Source organism: Micromesistius poutassou (assembly GCF_964030765.1).
Source record: "Micromesistius poutassou genome assembly, chromosome: 21".
Taxonomy (NCBI): domain Eukaryota; kingdom Metazoa; phylum Chordata; class Actinopteri; order Gadiformes; family Gadidae; genus Micromesistius; species Micromesistius poutassou.
In genome coordinates this window covers 161,215-185,496 of record NC_140291.1, presented here as the reverse complement: position 1 = coordinate 185,496, position 24,282 = coordinate 161,215, and the positions used below count along the sequence as shown (strand labels likewise).

At 51.1% G+C, this 24,282-nt stretch overlaps 1 protein-coding gene across 1 annotated transcript in view; it reads left to right on the top strand.

Annotated features, from left to right (window-relative positions):
• LOC311366715 (uncharacterized protein) overlaps window positions 1-24,282 on the top strand; it is a gene marked incomplete at its 3' end in the record, with an annotated part of 65,144 nt that overhangs the window by 6,836 nt on the left and 34,026 nt on the right. Inside the window, 2 exon segments of the mRNA XM_084485512.1 lie at window positions 10,658-10,843; window positions 14,176-14,232. Of these exon segments, the coding sequence (XP_084341638.1) occupies window positions 10,660-10,843; window positions 14,176-14,232 (241 nt within the window). The 5' untranslated portion in view covers window positions 10,658-10,659.

The window sequence follows — 24,282 nt, the reverse complement described above, 5'->3', positions numbered from 1 at the left end:
GGCTACTGCAAACCTCTTTAGTCTGCTAGCTCCTTCCCCTAGCATGCACACTGCAGATCTATATAGGCTGCTAGCTCATTCCCCTAGCATGCACACTGCAAACCTTTATAGGCTGCCAGCTCATTCCCCTAGCATGCACACTGCAAACCTTTATAGGCTGCTAGCTCATTCCCCTAGCATGCACACTGCAAACCTCTTTAGTCTGCTAGCTCCTTCCCCTAGCATTCCTACCGCTAATCTCTATAGGCTGGAGCTAATGAGTGAGGACAGATATCCCTCTCATGCCAGCAGGGATGCTACCTCTCATGCTGCATGCACACAGGTCTGCTGCCTCTCATTCCTCTCATGCCAGCAGGAACACTTCTCAGCAAACACAATGCGTCAGTCACCACGGTCCGCGGTCACTACAGGGCGCGATGAGGTATCGCTTAGCGGACACTAAGAGGCTTACTCAGGGAGTGACCAGCCTCCTCCAGGGTAACCCCCGGGCCCAGGGCCTCGTGTCTCCTCTCTGCCTCCCCTCCTCTCTGCCTCCCCTCCTCCAGCCTCCCCTCCTCCAGCCTCCCCTCCTCTCTGCCTCCCCTCCTCCAGCCTCCCCTCCTCTCTGCATCCCCTCCTCCAGCCTCCCCTCCTCCAGCCTCCCCTCCTCCAGCCTCCCCTCCTCCCCTCCTCTCTGCCTCCCCTCCTCCCCTCCCCTCCTCCAGCCTCCCCTCCTCCAGCCTCCCCTCCTCTCTGCCTCCCCTCCTCCAGCCTCTCCTCCTCCCCTCCTCCCCTCCTCTCTGCCTCCCCTCCTCCCCTCCCCTCCTCTCCCCTCAGCCCTGCTGCCCCCACTCAGCGGCCATCTTGCTCCAGAAGGGGAGCACCTTCACGACACGCTAACGGCATGCTCCTGTCGGTCCTGTTCTGGTTAGCGGTTACGCACGCACGCACGCACGCACGCACGCACGCACGCACGCACGCACGCACGCACACACACACACACACACACACACACACACACACACACACACACACACACACACACACACACACACACACACACACACACACACACACACACACACACACACACACACACTCCTGTCTGGGAGAGCCACCGCTGTGTGATTCATGGCATGATGGCATGCTAACGAAATGCTAATTGCTTGTTCAAGTCGGTCCTGTTATGGTTAGTGGTTCACACACACACACACACACACACACACACACACACACACACACACACACACACACACACACACACACACACACACTCCTGTCTAGGCGAGCCCCCGTTGTGTGTTTAGCCCGTGGACAGACCCCACTACACAAGTGTGTTGCTTTGTGAACACAAGTTCATAAATGAAGGCTCTCTTGCCAACTCATCAGCCCAGTGCGGTAAACACCGCTTTCATGTCGCTGGTGTTTGTTCAAGTAAGCTCGCTTTCAAGAAAGGTAATCATGAGACAACAAAACCCATGTCTAGTAATTATGAAGATGTCATAAACGATGCATAAGTCCTGACCCGTGTGCAGCCTGTGTTGAATGCTGGAGGCTTTTTGCACACGCATGCCGAGTCGCAATGCTGAGTCAAAACCAGCTTTTCAAGAACCTAAACTCCGGAGGTAAACCTTTTATTCCCTCTCCAGAGAGAGAGAGAGAGAGAGAGAGAGAGAGACACACACACACACACACACACACACACACACACACACACACACACACACACACAGACACACTGCATTCCTCTGGGAGCCCCCTTCACCTCAGGCGCCCCTCCCTCCCTGACCTCGCCCTTCTTCCTTTGTCTGCCGTTATCTTCCTGGTCGCTGTGGTCCTGGTCCTCCTCCCCACCAGGGCCTTCTGTGGGAACGTGAGACTGGGCCATTGTTCTCCTTGTGGTCTCGGTTCACATACCACCTTTCAGGTGGTGTTTATATAAACAATATGGATTATTATAGTTAGACCTCATATAGTAATTACAATTCCTCAAACCTCAGTATGAAAAGAATGAAAGTGCTACAGGCTTTTAAACAAGCTTTACCTGGACCACGCCCGCTCTACCTAGACCACGCCCACTCCACCTAGACCACGCCCACTCCACGTAGACCACGCCCACTCTAGCCATCCCCATCCATCCCTAGCAGGGATGGTTGCCCTTAGATACAGGATCCATCCTGAGTCTCCTGCTGCGGTTGGTAATGAGCTTAGTGTAGGGCTGAACCATTTGGGGAAATAATCTAATTAGGATTATTTTGACCAATATTGCGATTTAATATGTGATTTTTTTTAATTTATGAAGTTCCTTATGTTCTGTATTATTCACGTAAAAAAGCAATAAATCATTCTTTAGTATGACCAACACAACATTGGAAGCAGTCAACATATGACCGGCTCTTTCCTTTAGGCCAGGCCGTTGTGTTGAGATGAATTTGTATTATAACATGTTTATTTAACTAGCGAATTGTAAAAAAAATTCAAATCAAAGCCTTTGCAATTTGCATATTGCGTTCTATTACATCGTGATTTCGATTTGAATTAGATGAATCGTTCAGCCCTAGCTCGGCGTGTGCAGCAGTAAGGGAGCAGATGGTCTGCAGGCGAACTGTATTGGAGTATTTGAGTGTCTGTCTGATCTGCGTCCGGACATTATTGGACTCAGTTTGAGGGGGGGGGGGGGGGGGGGGTAGTTCTGGTTCTGATTGGATGAATATCGTCAGAAAGCCGCAGCCTGCTACTTCCTTGTGACCTCCAGTCAATATGTCACTTGATTCACTTGCAACAAAATAAACAAACAGGTTTTTGCTAACTCCATTTCAATCATTAACCTAATGCACAGTGATAAGAGGATATAATAGGATTTGTTTTGCTTAGCTTTGTCTATTTTGAGTATTTTATTGGCGTTAGGTAATATAATTGGACCACGTGTACCATGCTACTTTACTGGAATAACTGAACTCACGAGGTGTGTGTGTGTGTGTGTGTGTGTGTGTGTGTGTGTGTGTGTGTGTGTGTGTGTGTGTGTGTGTGTGTGTGTGTGTGTGTGTGTGTGTGTGTGTGTGTGTGTGTGTGTGTGTGTGTGAGAGATGCGCTGTAAGTGCGGAGCCCCTGAGGGTATATTGGTAATGGGATGAGGTTCTTTTTAGGCTTTTCCTTGCTGACATGCATCCCCCCCCCCCCCCCCCCCCCCCGGTGCAGAACCGAATGCCAAAGATCGAGGCTGGCTGCACAGTTCCCACCCATATCGCCAGAGAAACCTGACAGGAGATGTTAGGGGAAATGTTATCACGTCTGCACCTCATGAAGTCAGAGGGTTATCGTTTGATGAAGTACCAGTAGCTGGAGGTCAGGAAGCCGTGGTGAAGGAGGCACAGCCAGGGGAAGTAGGAGGGGATCTCAGAAGTTAGTTGAAGTGAAAGCCAACATTTCATGTGTTGCTTTTTCATAAACGTAGAATACTACACAATAATTCTACAAAATATATTGTTTGATTGTTTGTTTCATGAGAATAGTCATACCAGAGCACCAAAATGGGGGTGTGTGTGTGTGTGTGTGTGTGTGTGTGTGTGTGTGTGTGTGTGTGTGTGTGTGTGTGTGTGTGTGTGTGTGTGTGTGTGTGTGTGTGTGTGTGTGTGTGTGTGTGTGTGTGTGTGTGTGTGTCCGTCCGAGTGGCCATGTGTTGCCTGGTGGAGTTGATGGCACCGCCTGCCAGGGACGGAGACACATCCCCCTGGATTAGCATAATGGCAGCTGAGGCAGCAATGCATTGTGGGCCGTGTGGAAAACGCATCAGCAGAGTCCTGCAGTGGGTCAAAGTAACGCTGCAGAGGGTCAGCGTTAACCCTACAGAACGGATTCAGTATCACACTGTGATACTGAACCCCAGGGTTGTTTTATATGGGAGTTGTTACTCTGAGATTGTGGGAAGGCAGTAAATGTTTATTGTGTTTTGAAGAGGAGCAGTGTGTAAGATCCAGATCTACATGGAGGCGTGCGTGCTTGCCTGCGCTATGATTTATAGTGTGAACATGGCGTCATGTTACAGGCCCTCTCTCACGGCCTGGCCCCTTCTGCTTTCTTGTAAAGTCCCCCCAAGGGGGCGCTTTGTGTGTGTGTGTGTGTGTGTGTGTGTGTGTGTGTGTGTGTGTGTGTGTGTGTGTGTGTGTGTGTGTGTGTGTGTGTGTGTGTGTGTGTGTGTGTGTGTGTGTGTGTGTGTGTGTGTGCGCGCGCCCGTGGCCTTGAAGTTGATCCCATGTCTCCGCTGATGACTGCGCTCAGTGTGCTGTATTGATTGATCAGGACCCAGAGCTCTACTGAAACTGGATCTGGACATGCAGCAGAGAGAGTCTTCTGTTCTGGGAGGCTTGGTGCTCGGTTGGTCTGACTATGAAACAACTCTGGGCTCATGTTTTCTGGTGCTAGAGACGTGTTAAGCTCAGCCCAGTTCTGGGTTGCTAAATCAGAAAGGTACTTTGGTACATGAGTTGGCTCTGTATGGGACAGCCTGGTGTTTCGAGGTAGGGGGATAATTCAAGACAATGGGCGAGACCACTTGTTCATAAAACCCATTCACCAAAGTGTGTGTGTGTGTGTGTGTGTGTGTGTGTGTGTGTGTGTGTGTGTGTGTGTGTGTGTGTGTGTGTGTGTGTGTGTGTGTGTGTGTGTGTGTGTGTGTGTGTGTGTGTGTGTGTGTGTGTGTTAGGATTTCAAAACAAAATGTTTTTTTCCTTTAGAGCAGACCCAATTACTTTTATTTGGTTGTTTCCTGAGGTTATAGAGGCGTGCATCGTCTACTTCCCATGAAAATAAGAGCAGCCCTGTTGAAGCTATGGTGCGTGCGTGCAGAAGGCAGCGTATCGGCTGTCGGCAGCACAAAGCAGAAGTGCTGGAGCAGAAAAAAGGGGGAATTTCATATTGCTGATTCAAACACACACGGGTTAACGCAGAGCGCACACAAGATTAGAGACGCCTCTCTCTCACACACACCGCTGGAAACGAAAGTCGTTCATTCACCGAAGCTCAGTGGCCTGCTCAGGTAGGGGGAGTTTATAATAACGACGTCCTGACATCCAAACTGAAAGTGAAACGTGGCACAGCGTAGCGTCTGTGGTTTATGTAGCGGTGGATCACTAGTGAAACCAATCTTATTGTTTAAGAGGTTGAATGGAACACGACAACGTCTGACGGAGGTCTGCTGTTCTCCTTTGGTGGAGAACCGTGCTATGTTCTCATGTCACCCGGTGGAGTTCGGCCTGTGTTAATGACCTTATATCTCACATGCTATTTAACGAGCGCCCCTATATCTGGGAAGTCGCCAACAATACTGATAAATCTCTGATGGGCCCATGGGGAGTCTATAATGGAGTGGTGGAAGATTAATTGGTGGTTAAAATGCTAACCAGTGTGACGTTAACTCGCAGTAACCTGGTGGTTATGAACCTGTGAGAAACCTTCCTTCAAGGCTAGCCCTTTAGATGCGCTCACAGGAACTCCTATGTCCCGACTAAATAATGGATCCAAGTCTAAATTATAAATACAGTCAGACACACACACACACGCACGCACACACACACACACACGCACACGCGCACGCGCAGTAGCGGCCTTCCCCAACCTTCTTAGAAAGTGACATCAGAGGTCTCCATTAGGTTTCCATTACTCCCAGCTTGATACTCAGAAAGTTGTTTTAAGACTGCAGAGTGATTTATTGCCAGCTATTAGTCATTGTTTGTATCTTGAAACGTATTGAGCTGTGGGATTATACGTGGGATTTATTATTCTTTTTTGCATAATATAATTTCACTGTAGGCCATACAGTGAACTAATGGATTATGGATTATTATAAAGGATTATTTTGCATCATTCCATAAGTCTACCTACCTACAACACTCGTTCTAAACTAGCAGGGATGCCCTTTTTTTTCCTCTGACCATAACCTTCCCTCGTTAACGACCCTTGTTAACTGACCCTTGTTAACTGGTTAACCGGTCCTTACCCGTTAACCAATGAGAATAAATATACTATAATGAATGGACGTAGGTCTCTAAAAATATGACAAACATGTTCATTTCTAGGCAACGAGGGCTGGTCATTAGGAAACAAAGGCTGGTCATAGCGCAACGCTCCAGATTACCGCAGTTAAGGTATAATCGAATGAGCAGCTCACTGAAGAAATCCTCCTAAACCAATGAAACTGTGTCAGCTGTGTCTCTCCCTGCTGGGCCCCAGAGCGGCTCTGGAGTTCTGGAGCTTCAGGGACACGGTGGCACTGAGGATAACAAACTCAACTTATCTTATCTTTCATTTAGTCAGATCCACAACATTTTCAGATGGCCCCTAAACCGGTTAGATTCCAGTGTTGTCTGAGCCTTGGTGGCGTGCGGCCTGTGACCCCCCCCCCCCCCCCACTGCCATCGACCCACAGGTTGAGGAGACAACGGGGTCCAGGGTGAGGAGACAATGGGGTCCAGGGTGAGGAGACAATGGGGTCCAGGGTGAGGAGACAATGGGGTCCAGGGTGAGGAGACAATGGGGTCCAGGGTGAGGAGACAATGGGGTCCAGGGTGAGGAGACAATGGGGTCCAGGGTGAGGAGACAATGGGGTCCAGGGTGAGGAGACAACGGGGTCCAGGGTGAGGAGACAATGGGGTCCAGGGTGAGGAGACAATGGGGTCCAGGGTGAGGAGACAACGGGGTCCAGGGTGAGGAGACAATGGGGTCCAGGGTGAGGAGACAACGGGGTCCAGGGTGAGGAGACAATGGGGTCCAGGGTGAGGAGACAATGGGGTCCAGGGTGAGGAGACAACGGGGTCCAGGGTGAGGAGACAATGGGGTCCAGGGTGAGGAGACAATGGGGTCCAGGGTGAGGAGACAACGGGGTCCAGGGTGAGGAGACAACGGGGTCCAGGGTGAGGAGACAATGGGGTCCAGGGTGAGGAGACAACGGGGTCCAGGGTGAGGAGACAACGGGGTCCAGGGTGAGGAGACAATGGGGTCCAGGGTGAGGAGACAACGGGGTCCAGGGTGAGGAGACAATGGGGTCCAGGGTGAGGAGACAATGGGGTCCAGGGTGAGGAGACAATGGGGTCCAGGGTGAGGAGACAATGGGGTCCAGGGTGAGGAGACAATGGGGTCCAGGGTGAGGAGACAATGGGGTCCAGGGTGAGGAGACAATGGGGTCCAGGGTGAAAACCCACAAGTTCTCCTGAGTCAAAGTGAGCTGAGTCAGTGGAGTGGTAAACCCATGACTCAACAAGTGGTTGTGGGGTCCCCTCTCCTCTTTGTCAGTCGGGGATGTCCTGCCTAGTGTCTACACACGTGTGCTTTTGCTCTTCTGTGTGTGTGTACAATAGTTGTGTGCGCAGCAGATTAAGGGAAGATTAACCTTAACCTTCGCTGCAGGCCTTTTTTTAAGTTGCAGGAAATGCGCATCCACACACACTCACACGAACACACAGTCCACACACGCACACACACACACAGTCCACACACGCACACGCGCACACAGTCCACACACACACACACACACACACACACACACACAGTCCACACACACACACACACACGCACGCACACACACACCGTCCACACACACACACGCGCACACAGTCCACACACACACACACACACACACACACACACACACAGTCCACACACGCACACACACACACACGCACACGCACACACAGTCCACACCACACACACGCAGTCCACACACACACATGCACACACAGTCCACACACACACACACACACACACAGTCCACACACAGGGATAGCATCTCTCACATTGAGCTCCCTCACATGACACTCTGTATGGGCCTGTGTACTCACACTGCATACAGACACACACAGACACACACACACACACACACACCGTATGGCCCTATGTCCTCACACTGCATACAGACACACAGTGTATGGCTCTGTGTCCACACACACACACACACACACACACACACACACACACTGTATGGCCCTGTAGTGTGTCCTCACAGGACTACATACAAACACACACTGTGTGCTTTATATGTTTGTTTTGTCCACTTCCTTCCTTTGTTGAAACCCAATTGTTTCCGAGTAGCCAAACCCTAGCGCCCACTATGGTGGTGGGTGCCTCGGAGCCATCGGGCAAAAGCCCAAAAGTGCGTGTTGTCTTCTGAAGACGATAGGATAGGACGATTATTTTGGTCCATGAATGAGTGAGTGACACCATTTGGGGTAACGAAAAGGCAGCTTTGAGTCTGCTGATGTGGGCAGCAGTAGACTCTAGAAAAAGGGTATTTCGGGTCTGGAATCTAAGTCTGTTAAGTTAACACACACATGCACACACACACACTGAGGTTACATATGGAAAACAGGCACGCTGGCCAGCAGGTTTTTGTGATGGGAGTCCTTAAATCTTCCAGCGGTACGCTGGTGCTTTCCACAGGATGGGTGGGTAACAGGGGGGGCGGGGGTGGGGGGGGGGGGTGGACCCTAGATCTACTCAGGCGTCTCCTTAGGCACGCCCCCTGGAGAAAGTTCACCACATCTGTAGCGGGGTAAACACAGGCCAGGGCCACCACGCCCTGGCTCCCGGCCTCCACGCTGGCTGGCTGACGGGGGGAATGTGTTTACATGTGCGATCAGTTAATGTATGTTCTTAATGCCCGATTGAACCATCGGTGGACGTGGTGAACGGTTCATTGATCTGAAAGAGCTGTACCCAGCCTGACTCCACTGGTCTGACCCACCCGTCAGCCCGTTGTTCAGATCACTGCTGAAGGTCGGACCGATTTAAACCAATCGGAAATGTTGACCCAGTCTCACTGGGCTGAGTCATCCCGGGACGGACGGTCCAGCAGAGGGGGCTGTGGGGTCGTGCTGAGGACCAGGAGTCTGTGTAGAGTAGCTGCATGGATGGTGCTAGCACGGCCCCTGTGCAGCTAGCTGTTAGCACGGCCCCTGTGCAGCTAGCTGTTAGCACGGCCCCTGTGCAGCTAGCTGTTAGCACGGCCCCTGTGCAGCTAGCTGTTAGCACGGCCCCTGTGCAGCTAGCTGTTAGCACGGCCCATGTGCAGCTAGCTGTTAGCACGGTCTGCGTGCAGCTAGCTGTTAGCACGGTCTGTGTGCAGCTAGCTGTTAGCACGGCCCCTGTGCAGCTAGCTGTTAGCACGGCCCCTGTGCAGCTAGCTGTTAGCACGGTCTGTGTGCAGCTAGCTGTTAGCACGGCCCCTGTGCAGCTAGCTGTTAGCACGGCCCGTGTACAGCTAGCTGTTGCCATGGTGCACCAGTGGGGGGTCATCTCTCTGAAGCCCGGTCCCAGTAACTTGACTGGGACAGAGCCCACTGGGAGACAGGGGTGTCACGTGGGCACCTGAGGCTATTCCAGTTCAAAATATTGTGGCTTGTACTAGTTTGTACAGGTTGTACTGCACGCATGTACGCACGCACGCAGGCACGCACGTACGCACACGCACGCACGCACGCACACACGCACACACTTATAATCTGTGTGGTTTATGGATGGAGGGAGGTGGGGGGTAGCAGAAGTACTGATTGTTGTGAGGACCAGAGAAGGTGACAGGTTTTGAGGACCGCAGCAGGAGGTCAGGAATAGAAGCGGCCGGCTGAGGGGATAACCTGGAATTATGTTTCAAAAGATGACTCAACATGACTCTGCAAAGCCCCTCTGCTGCCATCGGTCAGCAGGCCTGCCCAGGTCTACTTAGGGTGTGTGTGTGTGTGTGTGTGTGTGTGTGTGTGTGTGTGTGTGTGTGTGTGTGTGTGTGTGTGTGTGTGTGTGTGTGTGTGTGTGTGTGTGTGTGTGTGTGTGTGTGTGTGTGTGTGCGCCAGCCAAACAATACTGGCTTTAGAAAACGTGTAAGTGAAACTCTGCCCCCCTGTGGTAGCGAGTGGCGTTGCACCCCCCCCATAGCCGCGCCGCGGCCTCTCCATCTCTGCTCCCTTCGTAGAGGTGTGGTTGTTTTTCCTCTGTCTCTCTCTCTCTGTGTCTCTCTCTGTCTGTGTCTCTCTCTCTCTGTGTCTCTCTCTGTGTCTCTGTCTCTCTCTCTGTGTCTCTCTCTGTGTCTCTGTCTCTCTCTCTGTGTCTCTCTCTGTGTCTCTGTCTCTCTCTCTGTGTCTCTCTCTGTCTGTGTCTCTGTCTCTCTCTCTCTCTGTCTCTCTCTGTCTCTCTCTGTGTGTGTCTCTCTCTGTCTCTCTCTGTCTTCCTTCTACTCTGTTCTCCCCTTTTGTTATCATGTATTATATCAGTGTTCTGCAAACCAATAGGAGCTCCATGCTAATGCCCCATGCTAGTGCCCCATGCTAGCGCCCCGTGCTAACGCCCCGTGCTAGCGCCCTAGCGTCCCGTGCTAGTGCCCCATGCTAACGCCCTAGCGCCCCATGCTAACGCCCCGTGCTAGCTCCCCGTGCTAGCGCCCCGTGCTAACCCTCTCCCTCCGTCTCTGATACTCCGTGATAGCGCCCCGTGCTAGCGCTCCATGCTAGTGCCCCGTGCTAGCTCCCCATGCTAGCGCCCCATGCTAACACTCATGCTAGCGCCCCATTCTAGCGCCCCGTGCTAACACTCATGCTAGCGCCCCATTCTAGCGCCCCGTGCTAGCTCCCCATGCTAGTGCCCCATGCTAACACTCATGCTAGCACCCCGTGTTAACCCCCTCCCTCCGTCTCCCCAGCCATGGCGCAGTTGGACCTGAGCCTCAGTGATGCGTTGAGCGACTGTGCGGCGCCCGGCCCGGAGCCCCGGGTGGAGCGGGACTTCGTGGCCCAGCTGGAGGCCGAGGCCTTCGACGACCAGATCGGGGAGACGGTGGGCAAGACGGACTACATCCCCCTGCTGGACGGAGACGGCACGGCACCAGGTGACCGGGGGGGGGGGGGGGGCTGGAGGAGAGCGCTGGGGCTAGAGGAGACCGCTGGGGCTAGAGGAGGCACCGGGGGCTAGAGGAGGCAGCGGGGGCTAGAGGAGACCACTGGGGCTAGAGGAGACCGCTGGGGCTAGAGGAGGCACCGGGGGCTAGAGGAGGCAGCGGGGGCTAGAGGAGGCAGCGGGGGCTAGAGGAGACCGCTGGGGCTAGAGGAGGCACCGGGGGCTAGAGGAGGCAGCGGGGGCTAGAGGAGACCACTGGGGCTAGAGGAGGCACCGGGGGCTAGAGGAGGCAGCGGGGGCTAGAGGAGACCGCTGGGGCTAGAGGAGGCACCGGGGGCTAGAGGAGGCAGCGGGGGCTAGAGGAGACCACTGGGGCTAGAGGAGACCGCTGGGGCTAGAGGAGGCACCGGGGGCTAGAGGAGGCAGCGGGGGCTAGAGGAGGCACCAGGGGGGACTAGAGGAGACCACTCGGGCTAGAGGAGACCACTGGGGCTAGAGGAGACACCAGGGGGGGCTAGAGGAGACCGCTGGGGCTAGAGGGGCACCAGGGGGGACTAGAGGAGACCACTGGGGCTAGAGGGGCACCAGGGGGGGCTAGAGGAGACCGCTGGGGCTAGAGGAGGTACCGGGGGGGGGGGGGGGGGGGGGGGGGGGGCAGGCTGCCAGCGGGGAGACCAGACCGCTGGGTCTAGAGGGTCACCAGAGGGGGGCCAGACCGCTGGGTCTAGAGGGTCACCAGAGGGGGGCCAGACCGCTGGGTCTAGAGGGGGACCAGAGGGGGGCCAGACCGCTGGGTCTAGAGGGGGACCAGAGGGGGGCCAGACCGCTGGGTCTAGAGGGGGACCAGAGGGGGGCCAGACCGCTGGGTCTAGAGGGGCACCAGAGGGGGGCCAGACCGCTGGGTCTAGAGGGGGACCAGAGGGGGGCCAGCAGACTGCTGGGTCTAGAGGGGCACCAGAGGGGGGCCAGACCGCTGGGTCTAGAGGGTCACCAGAGGGGGGCCAGACCGCTGGGTCTAGAGGGGGACCAGAGGGGGGCCAGACCGCTGGGTCTAGAGGGGCACCAGAGGGGGGCCAGACCGCTGGGTCTAGAGGGGGACCAGAGGGGGGCCAGACCGCTGGGTCTAGAGGGGCACCAGAGGGGGGCCAGACCGCTGGGTCTAGAGGGGGACCAGAGGGGGGCCAGACCGCTGGGTCTAGAGGGGCACCAGAGGGTCAGAACTGGGACCAGGTGGATGGGTAGACTTCACACTGGGATTCATAATAAGAGCGATACCAGGTGGGGTAGGGGGTAGTGGTCCAACGATACTCCTATAGCACTATAGTCTAGTTTAGTGTGGGTGGAGAGTCACAGTTCAATGAAGCCAAAGGCCCTGTTCAACATCAGACCAGAGAGAGAGATACAGTATGGTGATTTAGTTATTGAATCATATTAATAGTAATCATAGTAATCCCATGCCGATTGTTTTCGAGCGCCACTGTAGTGGTGACTTCCATTAGTCCTGCGTGCCATCAGATCACCCCCCACCCCCCCCCCCCCCCCCCCGGTTGACATTGTTTCAGAATCGTTGATTTGTTGGTTGCTGCCGTTCAGCATCAGATTCAGTCAGCGTGACAGGCCCTGCATTAGGCCAAAAGCATCTTTATGTAACGTGGACAGCAGCTTCCCATAACTGACACAAATGATCAGGCCGGCCGGGGCCCTGGCTGCCGCTGTGGATCTGTCTAGGTGCCATTCAGTCCTGTTGGGCAGAGCTGCCCGTCTCGTTTGAGGTCAGTCTCAGCCTTTAACCCTTCGGTGAAAACAGGAGAACATTTACAAGTTTTCTTTACCCTTGTGTTTTTATATTATTATTTATTTTTTTTGCTCTGTGTGGCATTACCAATCGAAGCCAACTTTTGTAAATCTACCCTCTGGTCACCAGCCTGAAGGCCTTCAGATGTCTCGGACTTTCTTTCTGCCCCTCAATTAGAGCAATTAGTCCATCCTTAATGAGTCCAACTAGGAATAGGTTTTTAGTTGTTGTCCTTTGTGAAATGTATGGAATGATTAAGTTGAATAGAGTGTACATCGTTTTTCAAAGTAAAGGTTCTTTGTGGGACCATACTGACGATAGCTGATGTTATCTAGCCTTTCCGCTGTTGGAAACTCCTTGGCGCCATTTTGGACCTTGTAGGTAATCTCATCCGCTGTGTTTCACATAGTGAGCAAAAGGACAGAATATGGGTCACATCACAAGAGTCCCGTCCTAAAATAAACACAGCTTTGCTCACGTTGTAAACAGACCACGGTCGGCCATGTTGGATCATCTCACCATGGTTCCTTTATTCTGGACTGTGGGAGGAAGTGTCGTGTCATGTGTGTGTGTGTCTGTCCTGCGTCTGTCAGTCCCGTAGTGAAGGTCAGTAGAGTGGGCAGCTCCGCTGTGGTTCAGCAGTCACAGATCAGAGCACTGTGGTGTGCTCTCTCTCTCTCTCTCTCTCAGAGAGCGAGAGTGACAAATAGAATCACCATGTTTGAAAATTACATAATCTAATTAGAAGGCTATAAACAAAATAACAAGAACAAATTCACAAGTTACGTGAATGTTAGGGAATTTAGGGTGAGCAGGTTTAAGTCCAGCCCCCTCCCTTTATTGGACTGTTTTCCCTTCACACTGCCAACGCATATTTGCCCTGTGTGTGTCTGTGTGCGTGTTTGTCTGTCTGTCTGTCTGTCTGTCTGTCTGTGTGTGTGTGTGCGTGTATGTGTGCGTGCTTGCGTGCGTGCGTGTCTGTCTGTCTGTCTGTCTGTCTGTCTGTCTGTCTGTCTGTCTGTCTGTCTGTCTGTCTGTCTGTCTGTCTGTCTGTCTGTCTGTCTGTGTGTGTGTGTGTGTGTGTGTGTGCGTCTCTCTGCGGTTGTGATGGTCTGACTTTGGCCCAGTCGGCCCGCGGGCGTCTCTCTCTCTCTCTCTCTCTCTCTCTCTCTCTCTCTCTCTTTCTCTTTCTCTCTCTCTCTCTCTCTCTCTCTCTCTCAGTGTGGCCCGTCGATGTGCTGAAATGGCCAACGCTCTGACACGCGCGGACAAACGCGACAGGACAGTCAGTCAACGCCCTCCGTCAGCAGATGTGTCCATCCCTGTGCATGGGGCTGTGTGTGTGTGTGTGTGTGTGAGATGTCAATATGAGACCCTTCTGAGGAGATGGGGGGTGAATGGGTGGGCCGCTGGTCTGACTGGGCTCTGCCCCAGCTGGAGGTCGGCAGGACACTGACGTAAAGCCTTCATCCCTAAAGCTGAACAGGTTGTAAAATGTGCTTTGAATTTGTGTGTGTGTGTGTGTGCAGACATTGGGACTGCATTGGCAAATGGAGAGAAGAAAGCTGAAGGGGCACAAAAGCCTGGTAAGATACCCGCAAAACTCTGCTCCGTCTGCCTCCTCCTCTCATCCCTCCGTCATGGACTCTTGATTCACTCCTGTTGTCTCCCATCTCAGTTGTTTTAAGTTCTCGTTTTAAGCGTGTGTGTGTGTGTGTGTGTGTGTGAGGGTGTTCACATGAGCACAAACACATTTAAAGTGGAAAAAATGACAACCAAGGATGTGAAGGATCTCCATCCTACTACCCTGGTGGTCAGATACAGTATCTGGTATCTTATTGTTCACTTGGTTCTATTAAAGTCTTTCCATTCAAGGCCGATGCCGCCACACTGTAAACATTAGCTGGCGTTTCTGTGTGGCTAGGCTAACGGTTCCCAGCGGTTGACTGAGCTCCGCCTGCAGCGGGGACAGGGTGGCTGTTGACAGCCATTAGAGTAGGAATGCCACGCGCTACGTCACCGGGTGGGGGGTTCTGCGGCTGTGAGAACAGCAGCGCTCCCTCCAGGCGGGGTATTGGCGGCAGACCGGCTACGTCTTACAGGGAGGGGCGTTAAAATGGGCTAATGAGTCCTCTGGGGGCTGGCTGCTCGGGAACAGACTGCAGGAGCTGCTCTGTATCGGGCGCTCCGTCTCTCTCTGTTGGCCAGGACGCATGTGTTTGTGTGAGTGGATGAGAGCCATTTTTGGACACCATTTTGATTTATTTCATGGTCATTTATTTTCTTATCCTTACTTTAATATGTCAGCTCTCTTCCTTGTTCCTCGTCGCTGTGTGTGTGTGTGTGTGTGTGTGTGTGTGTGTGTGTGTGTGTGTGTGTGTGTGTGTGTGTGTGTGTGTGTGTGTGTGTGTGTGTGTGTCCTCTGCTTCATTTGTAAGATGAATGCATGTGAAGGCATGGTGTATCATGAGTCTCACTTAACCATTTTTAATTCATCTTTCTCTGTTTGTGCAAACGGTCCCCCTGTCATCTCTGTCCCTTTTCTCTTTCTTTAGTTCCATCTTGTCCTTTCCCTCCTCATGAAGCATAACGCGCTCTGTTGAATCACAGTGATTCAATGATAGAGAGAAAGCAGTAATGTGCATGGCACTGCCACATTCACCACAGTGTGACGGTAATCAATGCCCACTTCCCTTAACCACAGCCCCATCAGCGCATATTTCACAACACACGGCTCGGAGCGACTCCTGGGCTGGTGGCATGTTGACTGCTTTGCTGGCTCCTCTGTTATTTTCTGTGCTCCTGTAAAGTGTCCCTGTGTGTGTGTGCGCATGTGGAACACTAACACCCTGGTCCAGTGTGTAAAGTGGAGGTGAGCACTAGTGATAAGGTTGCAGATTACCAACTGAATCTGGCTTTCTCTGACAGACTGAGAGCCTACTTTGAGTTATCGAACAGGGGAACCACCTCAAAAACCAGTGTTTGGTAAACATGGACGTATTAAGGGATGCACTCCCACTTATCATAATCCCCGTCACACGCGACCTGCCCTCGCTGCACTACTTCACCATCTGGGCAGCGGTGGACGTCCGTCGGAGAGAGAGGGTTAAGCTACTAGGACACTTATATAAATACGCAACGTGTGTGTGGACGTGTGGATCTCCTGGCCATCTGTGGAGTTTGATGTTTCCGAGAGGGTTAAGCTTCTTGGATACAGAGTCCACTCAAAAATGAATGAAAAAAAAAATGAATGAAGAAATAACACTTAGAATATGTACAGTATGGAAAATATAGGCAATGAAAATACATATACAATACCAATGGTTTGATAATTAATTAAGATGCGTGTCTATTGATGTAGAAAAACACAGTGTCCAGTGGTCCAGAGAGGCCCCTGGCTACAGTAGCTAGACCTCATGTCTCCTATCCGTGGCGTTCCTTTCTCTATTTTCTACTCTAATGTGAGTACGGGTGGGAGTTGACGGATACGGCACCAGACGAGTCAGAATAACAAACTTAAACAGATTCAGTTTAATAAGCACAACATAAAGGGAGTGACAATAAACACAATCTCCTGAGGGGAATGCTTTTCAGGGATTCTCTGTGTACTTAAGACCGTAAAGCCAGAGGACTTTAGATTGAGATGTCTTCATATTCAGACTACAGACCACTCTGCCTGAACAGAGGAGACGGCCGTCATCGATGTCAATAGATTAGATTTAGTTTGATACACAGCAGACTGCAACATGACAGAGAATCGTTGAATGCAGTCGGCTGTTCAACGGCATTGTACATCATTAGTTTTAAGAAGAGATGGAAACCTTGTAAATTATTCACTTTACAGCGCATTAAACAAATACATACATAGATGCAGCAATCCATTACACAGGCTACAATATTGTAGAGATTTTAGATTGCTGATTTGGGGGAGGGGGGGGGGGGGGGTGGTTACGGTGTGTGCTTTGGCAAAGTGAATCGGTCCCACCTCTTCGTTCAACCCGTTAGTGTTCCAGACGACCAGACAATGTTATCTGTGGCCAAATCAAAAGTCCCCTGGCACAATCAGAGCTGTCCCCCCAGCTGCGTCATGACTGTTGCCTGTCAACAGAGGGATCAGACCTGACTGTGGGCTGTAAAGCCCTGCCTTTAGTCTAGACACGGCCCCCCCATAGGTCTCTGTGGTTATGTTACTGAAGGACAATGCTCTGCAGGTGCTCTGCTGTGATGTAGTTGTTGTTCTACTTCCTCAACTTTGGTGGGCCAACTTGTATTCACATTTACATTCAGGGCGTTTAGCAGACGCTTTTATCCAGAGCGACTTACAATAAGTACATTTGTCAGAAGAAAGAGAAACGACAATATATTGCATAGAACCAAGTGCCAAGCACTAACAACCACTAGCTGAACCCATTCCCCGTAGACAAACAAAGATAGCTAGGATAAGATGCTGCACAATGCTAAGACTACTCGGTCATCCAATCGTGACGGTAGACTTCCTTCTCATCCTGGTCCTGAAGAAGATACAAATGGGATTGAAACGCGGACGTAGTTTATTGTTTATCATTTTATTGGTGAAGTGAAAACGGAGTCAGGTAATAATCAGACTCCAAACTCCTCTGAGCGCTCCGTTAGCCCACTGCCCCGGCGCTCGCGTACCGTACGATGTGTCTCCACGCCGTCCTGCTGCAGCCTCTCCAGTCGGGCTCTGCAGACATCAGGGACCACAGTGAGGCTTAACGAGAGGCAGTCGAAGTGTTCCCGGATGCAGAACATCTGGCCTGGTTTAGGAATCACATCCACGTACCTCGTTCATCATGTACCTTTGCCGCAGCCCCAGAGGAGAGTGGGAAAACTAGGAACTGGGTCAGAGAATTAGAACGTAAGCTGGATTCTGCAAGGGCAGAGGAAGGTGTGTGTGTGTGTGTGTGTGTGTGTGTGTGTGTGTGTGTGTGTGTGTGTGTGTGTGTGTGTGTGTGTGTGTGTGTGTGTGTGTGTGTGTGTGTGTGTGTGTGTGTGTGTGTGAGACAGAGAGTGTTGGTTAATGTTTCTCTGCCAGTGTGGTACTAGATCATGTGTATTGCATGTACTTACATGCTTGCAATGCAATGAGGGCTCTGCATAAGAAGCATGGGAATGCAATGCATGCATGACTTTATATACTGTATTCTGCACGTGTCATCAAGATAGGCACAGATAAGAACAGCACTGAAGAGTTGTGTTGTATACACAACGGTGAACATAGACCCAGATACTGATGCATCACATTAGTTTCCAAACAGTCTTGTGTTTGACCTCATAAAGTACTTGTAGGGTTCTAGTGATGTTACATGCATTGGAGTGTTTGATTGTTAACAGTTGATCTTCCAGCTTCACTAACCTGCTCTACTTCCCTGTTTCCCTCTATTCCCTTGTGTCTCCCATGTTACCTGAACACTCACACCTCCGCCCCTCCTTTCTCTCCTCTTTTTGAACTTCGGTTGACATTATTTAATTCATCCACTCTCACTCTCTCTCTCTCTCTCTCTGTGTCTCTCTGTCTCTCTCTCTCTCTCTCTGTCTCTCTCTCTCTCTCTCTCTGTCTCTCTCTGTCTCTCTCTCTCTCTGTCTCTTTGTGTCTCTCTCTGTCTCTCTCTCTCTCTCTCTCTCTCTCTCTCTCTCTCTCTCTCTCTCTCTCTCTCTCTCTCTGTCTCTGTCTCTCTGTGTCTCTCTCTCTCTGTCTCTCTGTGTGTGTCTCTCTCTCTCTGTCTCTTTATTTCTGTCTCTCATTCACTCTTTCTGTCTCTCTCTCTGTCTCCCCCCCCACCCTCCTGTGTGTTGACCAATCGGATGCTTCAGAGGACTAGAGCCACCTTCCACCGTCGCGTTGGGCTAACAATCAGCTGCTTCAGCTTCTCTGCACTTTTCCTTCTCTCTCTCACACACCAACACACATGCACACACTAACATATACACACATGCACACACTAACATATACACACCAGCACACACTAACATATACACACACTAACTCACTGGGTGCAATATGGTTGACAGTTAAATTATTTATGCATTTTCTTAACCAAACAGTCAATATTTAGTTGATGATGTTTTGAGTTTTAGAAGTAACTTGAATATTACCACCAAGTAGCTATACAGATTGATAGCTTAAACGCTGTGACTCAGTTCTTCAGTGATAAATCGCATTATCTTTATAGCAATATATTAAACGTAACCCAAAGATGATATCTGTTACTATACAGACTATATGTGTCTTCATTTCACCAAGCTTTATGCACTTTCTAGGAGGTCTAGGAGGACGCCAGCATAGTCGAGGAACACACACTGAACTCTTAAAACTCCTTTCAAGTTAACGTGACACACACACACACACACACACACACACACACACACACACACACACACACACACACACACACACACACTTGGATCATAACCCCTTCCAGCCGTGTTCTACTGTCATCACCTCCCTTCACAGCAATCCTGTTCCTTTAGTGTCTCACACACACACACTCTCTTCTGTACTTGTATGCCAAAACTAATCTGAAGTTCCTAATGGGGTGTGTGTTAACAGCGTTTGTGACACCTTGTTTGTTACCCTCTAGTTGGCTCTCTCCTGTTGGTTCCTATTCACACCATAGTCACCTCTTACCTTAAGTCTCTCACTTATCAAAATGTAGAGATCTGTGTCTGAAAAAGACATACATGTATACAGACAGCACAGAAACGCCTACGATTAAACATAGACAATCACTGAGCCAAAGTATATAAAATGATAAGTTCACTGTTTCTCTGTTGATGATTGGTTTACCTGAGTGACTGTGACGTCTCAATGTGTCCTCTTAATCGTTCTCCTCCATTGGCCCCCAAAACATTTAAATAGTGAGACAACCGCAACTCTGACTCCGTAGCTTGACTACCCAACACCCCCCACACACCAGACACCAGTGTAGTACAAGTACTGTAGTAGAAGTACTGTAGTAGAAGTACTGTTAGGATGAACAGCAGCAGAGCTGAGCAGTGCCTTCTATCTGGAGGACATGAGGTTAGTTTCTGGTACTGTTGTGTAGTTGTGGACGAGGTGTGACACCACACACACAAACACACACACACACACACACACACACACACACACACACTCAGTATGTAAAGTGTCTCTTAAGGTGACATATATGCAATGAATTAATAGTTAAGGTTCCGACCCCTTAAACGTAAGCCAGACATTTGGTTTGGGCTGTCATGGTACAGTTTCATTACAAAAGAAAGTCATCATATTATTAACGATACTATATAACTAACGGTATTATATAATTACGTAGTGGTGATTCATTTTATTTATCTTTTGTTCCCGATAGTGCTAACAGTTTGTTTCTGATTCTTGACTTGCCTGTCTGTCTGCCTCTCTCTCTGACTGTATCACTGACTGATTGTTCTGTCTGTCTGCACTCTTTCTAATAAAAGTCTCCCTCACCTGCCTCTCTCTCTCTTCTTAAACCTGAACTAACTTGCTCACATCGGGCCTTTCTGTCCTTAATATCCCCTCTGCCACTCCTGTCATCTGCCGTCGTTATTATGCTCTGCTTCGCTCTAAGATGACACAGCACTTTAGTGCTCTAAAGCTCTCAGATAGACGGAGCGGGAGAGACTCTAAAGCTCTCAGATAGACGGAGCGGGAGAGGAAACAGAAAAACAGCCAGAAGGCTTATACCGAGGCTTTTTTGTGTTCGACTTTTATATTTTACTTTTTGTGAAAGTGGGAATATGTGGGGGAAGTAAGCCAGTAATCCAGTGTGCCTTACATCACAAACCATCACAAAAGTCTACCTGTGTGCAGAGATAGCAGACTTTAAATCTAGCTGCCTCAGAAACACCCGGTTCAATACGTTCAGGTACTTTAAAGGCAAAGATAATGAAGTGATCAATACACTGTGAAGGAGAATGATGTTCACACAACGTAATGCCCCCACTGTCCTGTCATGGCGTAGAGCTTTGACTCATACTTTTGCATTGTAGTCGGAGTATTATGTGTGTGTGTGTGTGTGTGTGTGTGTGTGTGTGTGTGTGTGTGTGTGTGTGTGTGTGTGTGTGTGTGCGTGTGCGCGCGCGCGCGCGTGCGTGCGTGCACTCTGATTTCCAGGTATATTAACAGCACACTCAAGTCTCCTGTGTGTGTGTATATATAATATATATATATCTAATTAATTTAACTAAATAAATATAATATATAGGACAGTCTGCCGTAGTTGCCAATGTAGTGTGTGTGTGTGTGTGTGTGTGTGTGTGTGTGTGTGATCTTTCTCAGGGCAGTGGGTGGATAGCTGGGATTGTGCCAGACAGGCAGAAACAAAGACACACACGTCTCCACAACCCTGCCTCCTGGTTACCAGCTGCACCTGAACCCTGGGAGGGAGGGAGGGAGGGAGATATTAATCCACTGAGGACATGGTGTGTGCGTTTGGAGGATGTGGGGGGGGGGGGACTGTGTAGGAGATCACAGTGACATGCAGAAGCAGAGTTGTTCAGAGGCCATTGAGATGTTGGGTACGTTATTACTGTGTTCAGGGGGGCGGACTGCCAGCCAGCGCATTACGACAATCAGCTTTTTCCTCTGCGACTAAATCCTCTCTCTACCCCAGAGTCTCACTGGGAGGCGCTGGCTGTTCACAGCAGCCCTGGGTACTGTCCCTAGTTCTCCTCTCTGTCTTGTCTCTTCTCCTCGCTCTCTCTCTCGCTCTCTCGCTCTCGCTCTCTCTGTGTGTGTGTATTTACTGTCCCTAGTACTCCTCTCTCTTCTCTCTCTTCTCCACTCTCTCTGTATTTACTGTCTCTAGTTCTGTTGATTCTCTCTCTCTCTTTCTCTGTGTGAAATAATGTGTAATAAATATTCATGCGGGAGGACTGGTGATAATCCCCAGAGCTGGAAGGCTGCGTAATTCCCTCTCCGGCTTTAGATCGACATAGAACCGCTGTGTGTGTGTGTGTGTGTGTGTGTCGTCGGTGTGTGTGATCTGGTATTTGTGTCTCTGGTTCTGTGCGTTACATCCAGTGCCCCTGCTGGTTATGCACACCTTGGTGCACAGCGGAGGGAGGTCAGGGGTCAGGAGGTCAGCAACAGGAGCTTCAGATGTACCGGACCCCCACACCCCTCCCTGAGTCTCTCAGCCTCATCTGTCAGACAGTGCCCCTCCTCCAACAGACCCCCCACAGACGCAGCCCGCCTCAAAATCCTTCTGGGCTTTTCCTTAAAATTGCTGCACTCTGATTTTCTTCTCGCTCTCTCGCTCTCGCACTCTCTCTCTCTCTCTCTGACCCTCTTTTTCTCTCTCTCTCTCTCTCTGACCCTCTTTTTCTCTCTTTCTGTCTCCCTCTGTGTGTGTGTGTGTGTGTGTCACTCACTCACTCACTCTCTTCCATTCTTTCTTTTTTTCTCACACACAAAAACACACACTCAGCTTTGATGATGAGGTCTAGTGTGTGAGGCTGAAGCACATCAGACCGCTGGTGAGGCGTCTACGGCCCTCCTCCCCCTCCTCACCCTCCTCATCCTCCTCACCCTCCACTCCCTTTCCCTCCTCCTCTTCGCCCCCCTCCTCCTGCTCCTCCTCTCCCTTCTCCTCCTCCTCTTTCTTTCCCTCCCTCTCCTCCTCCTCCTCTCGTCACAGGAGGTTGACCTGGCCATTTCTGCCCTCCCCCTGCAGCGGGGCACTCCGTGTGGCCCCGGTTCAGCACAGAGCAGGGGGGTGCAGTGATGCACGCCTCTTGTTTCTGGTGACTGAGGAGGAGGAGGAGGAGGAGGAGGAGGAGGAGGGGGTCAGCGGCCGGTCAGGAAGGAAGTGCCCACGTTGATGTTTACCGATTTAACTTGGATGGCTTATCGCCCCATCCCCCGAGCTCCAGACAGACAGCCAGACATGGGAGAGAGGATGGGAGACCTTCGGGAGAGGAGGGAGACATGGGGGAGAGGAGGGAGACGGGGGCTGGATGTGGTGACATAACCGCTGGAGATGTATAAACTCAGACACAGAGGAGTGTGTGTGTGTGTGTGTGTGTGTGTGTGTGTGTGTGTGTGTGTGTGTGTGTGTGTGTGTGTGTGTGTGTGTGTGTGTGTGTGTGTGTGTGTGTGTGTGTGTGTGTGCGCTCAGATGGCAAGGGTCGTAATGGGCCAATGTTGATGCCAGGCTGCATTGGCCGTTTTAAGCCACACACACATGAATACAGCCGCACCAAACCATGTGTTCATGTACTGGTCCTCTCTGGACAGAAGGTTTCATTAGATATGCATGGATAGATATTTAGATACATATAGATATGTGCATCGGCATGTTTGAAAGGGGTCATTATTTATTCATACATAGTCTTTTCAACTGTATTGTATCGTTGTTTATTGGAGCTGAACAAAGCCTATCCAGAATATATCATGTAGATTCATATTAATTTGAGTAATTAATCTTCTGTCACTTGATGTGAGAAGCACTGCAGAGAAATGTATTGTTCAAAGTCAATCTACGCTGTTACTGCAAACGATATGAATCATATTTCTGTGTGTAGCACAGACATCGTGTTGTGGGTTGTGTTTCATCACCTGGTCCTGACCGGACGGTCTGGGCTCTGGTCCGGTCTGGGCTCTAGTCCGGTCTGGGCTCTAGTCCTGGTCCTGGTCTAGTCCGGTCTGGGCTCTAGTCCTGGTCCTGGTCTAGTCCGGTCTGGGCTCTAGTCCGGTCCGGTCTGGTGTAGTCCTGGTCCTGGTCTAGCCCGAGCTCCTCTCTGAGTCCCAGCAGTAGCTCTCCTCCCTGGGTGGTGAACTCCACTTGAATCTCTCTCAGTTCACTGGATTCTCTCTCCTCTCAACGCGACTCCACTTTCAGCGTGTCTCAGACGTTACTGGGATTGTCACTCTTTATGTGGTGATTATATTAAGCCCTGAAATGATACGTTATATTAAATCTGCTAGACATCTCTACCGAACAGGACTGCTTATGATGCACAGAATCTAAGAGACATAACATCCAGACACGTGTGTGTTTTTGTGTGTGTCTTTAGGGGTGTGTGTGTGCGCGTGTTTGTGTCTTTAGGGGGGGGGGGGGGGGGGGTGTGCGCTTGTGTGTGTGTCTTTAGGGGTTTGTGTGTGTGTGTGTGTGTGTGTGTGCGTCTCTGTAGGAATGTGTGTGTGTGCGTCTCTGTAGGGGTGTGGGGGTGTGTCTCTGTAGGCCTGTGTCTGTAGGGGTGTGTGTGTGTGTGCGTCCGTGCCCACTGCAGTACTGTCCTTCTCATGAACCAGGCTGTGTCTCTGGGCCGGACCCCCAGTCTGGTCTGGGGGGCGGGGTGGGGGGCATGGAGGGGTCGTCTGGGGGCCGGGGAGAGGAAGTCAGCTCAGCGCTGCTGCCTGTTAGCACTAGCTCATCCCAGATTAGACTGCTTCTTGTTGATTTAGGAGGTTTTTCGCTGGTGACCAGGAGCAGTGGGGCGCGCGCCACTGGTCCCCAGTCACCAGCAGCAGGGGGTGAAGGTCAGCAGATGGAGACGCTGGGGCTGGAAGCAGTTTATGCTCCACGCCAGTTGATTCATTTACAGCTTATGAGTGTGGGCTGGAAGAACGGAGTATGGCTGTTGCTGGGAGGTATGATGGATCCATCATACTC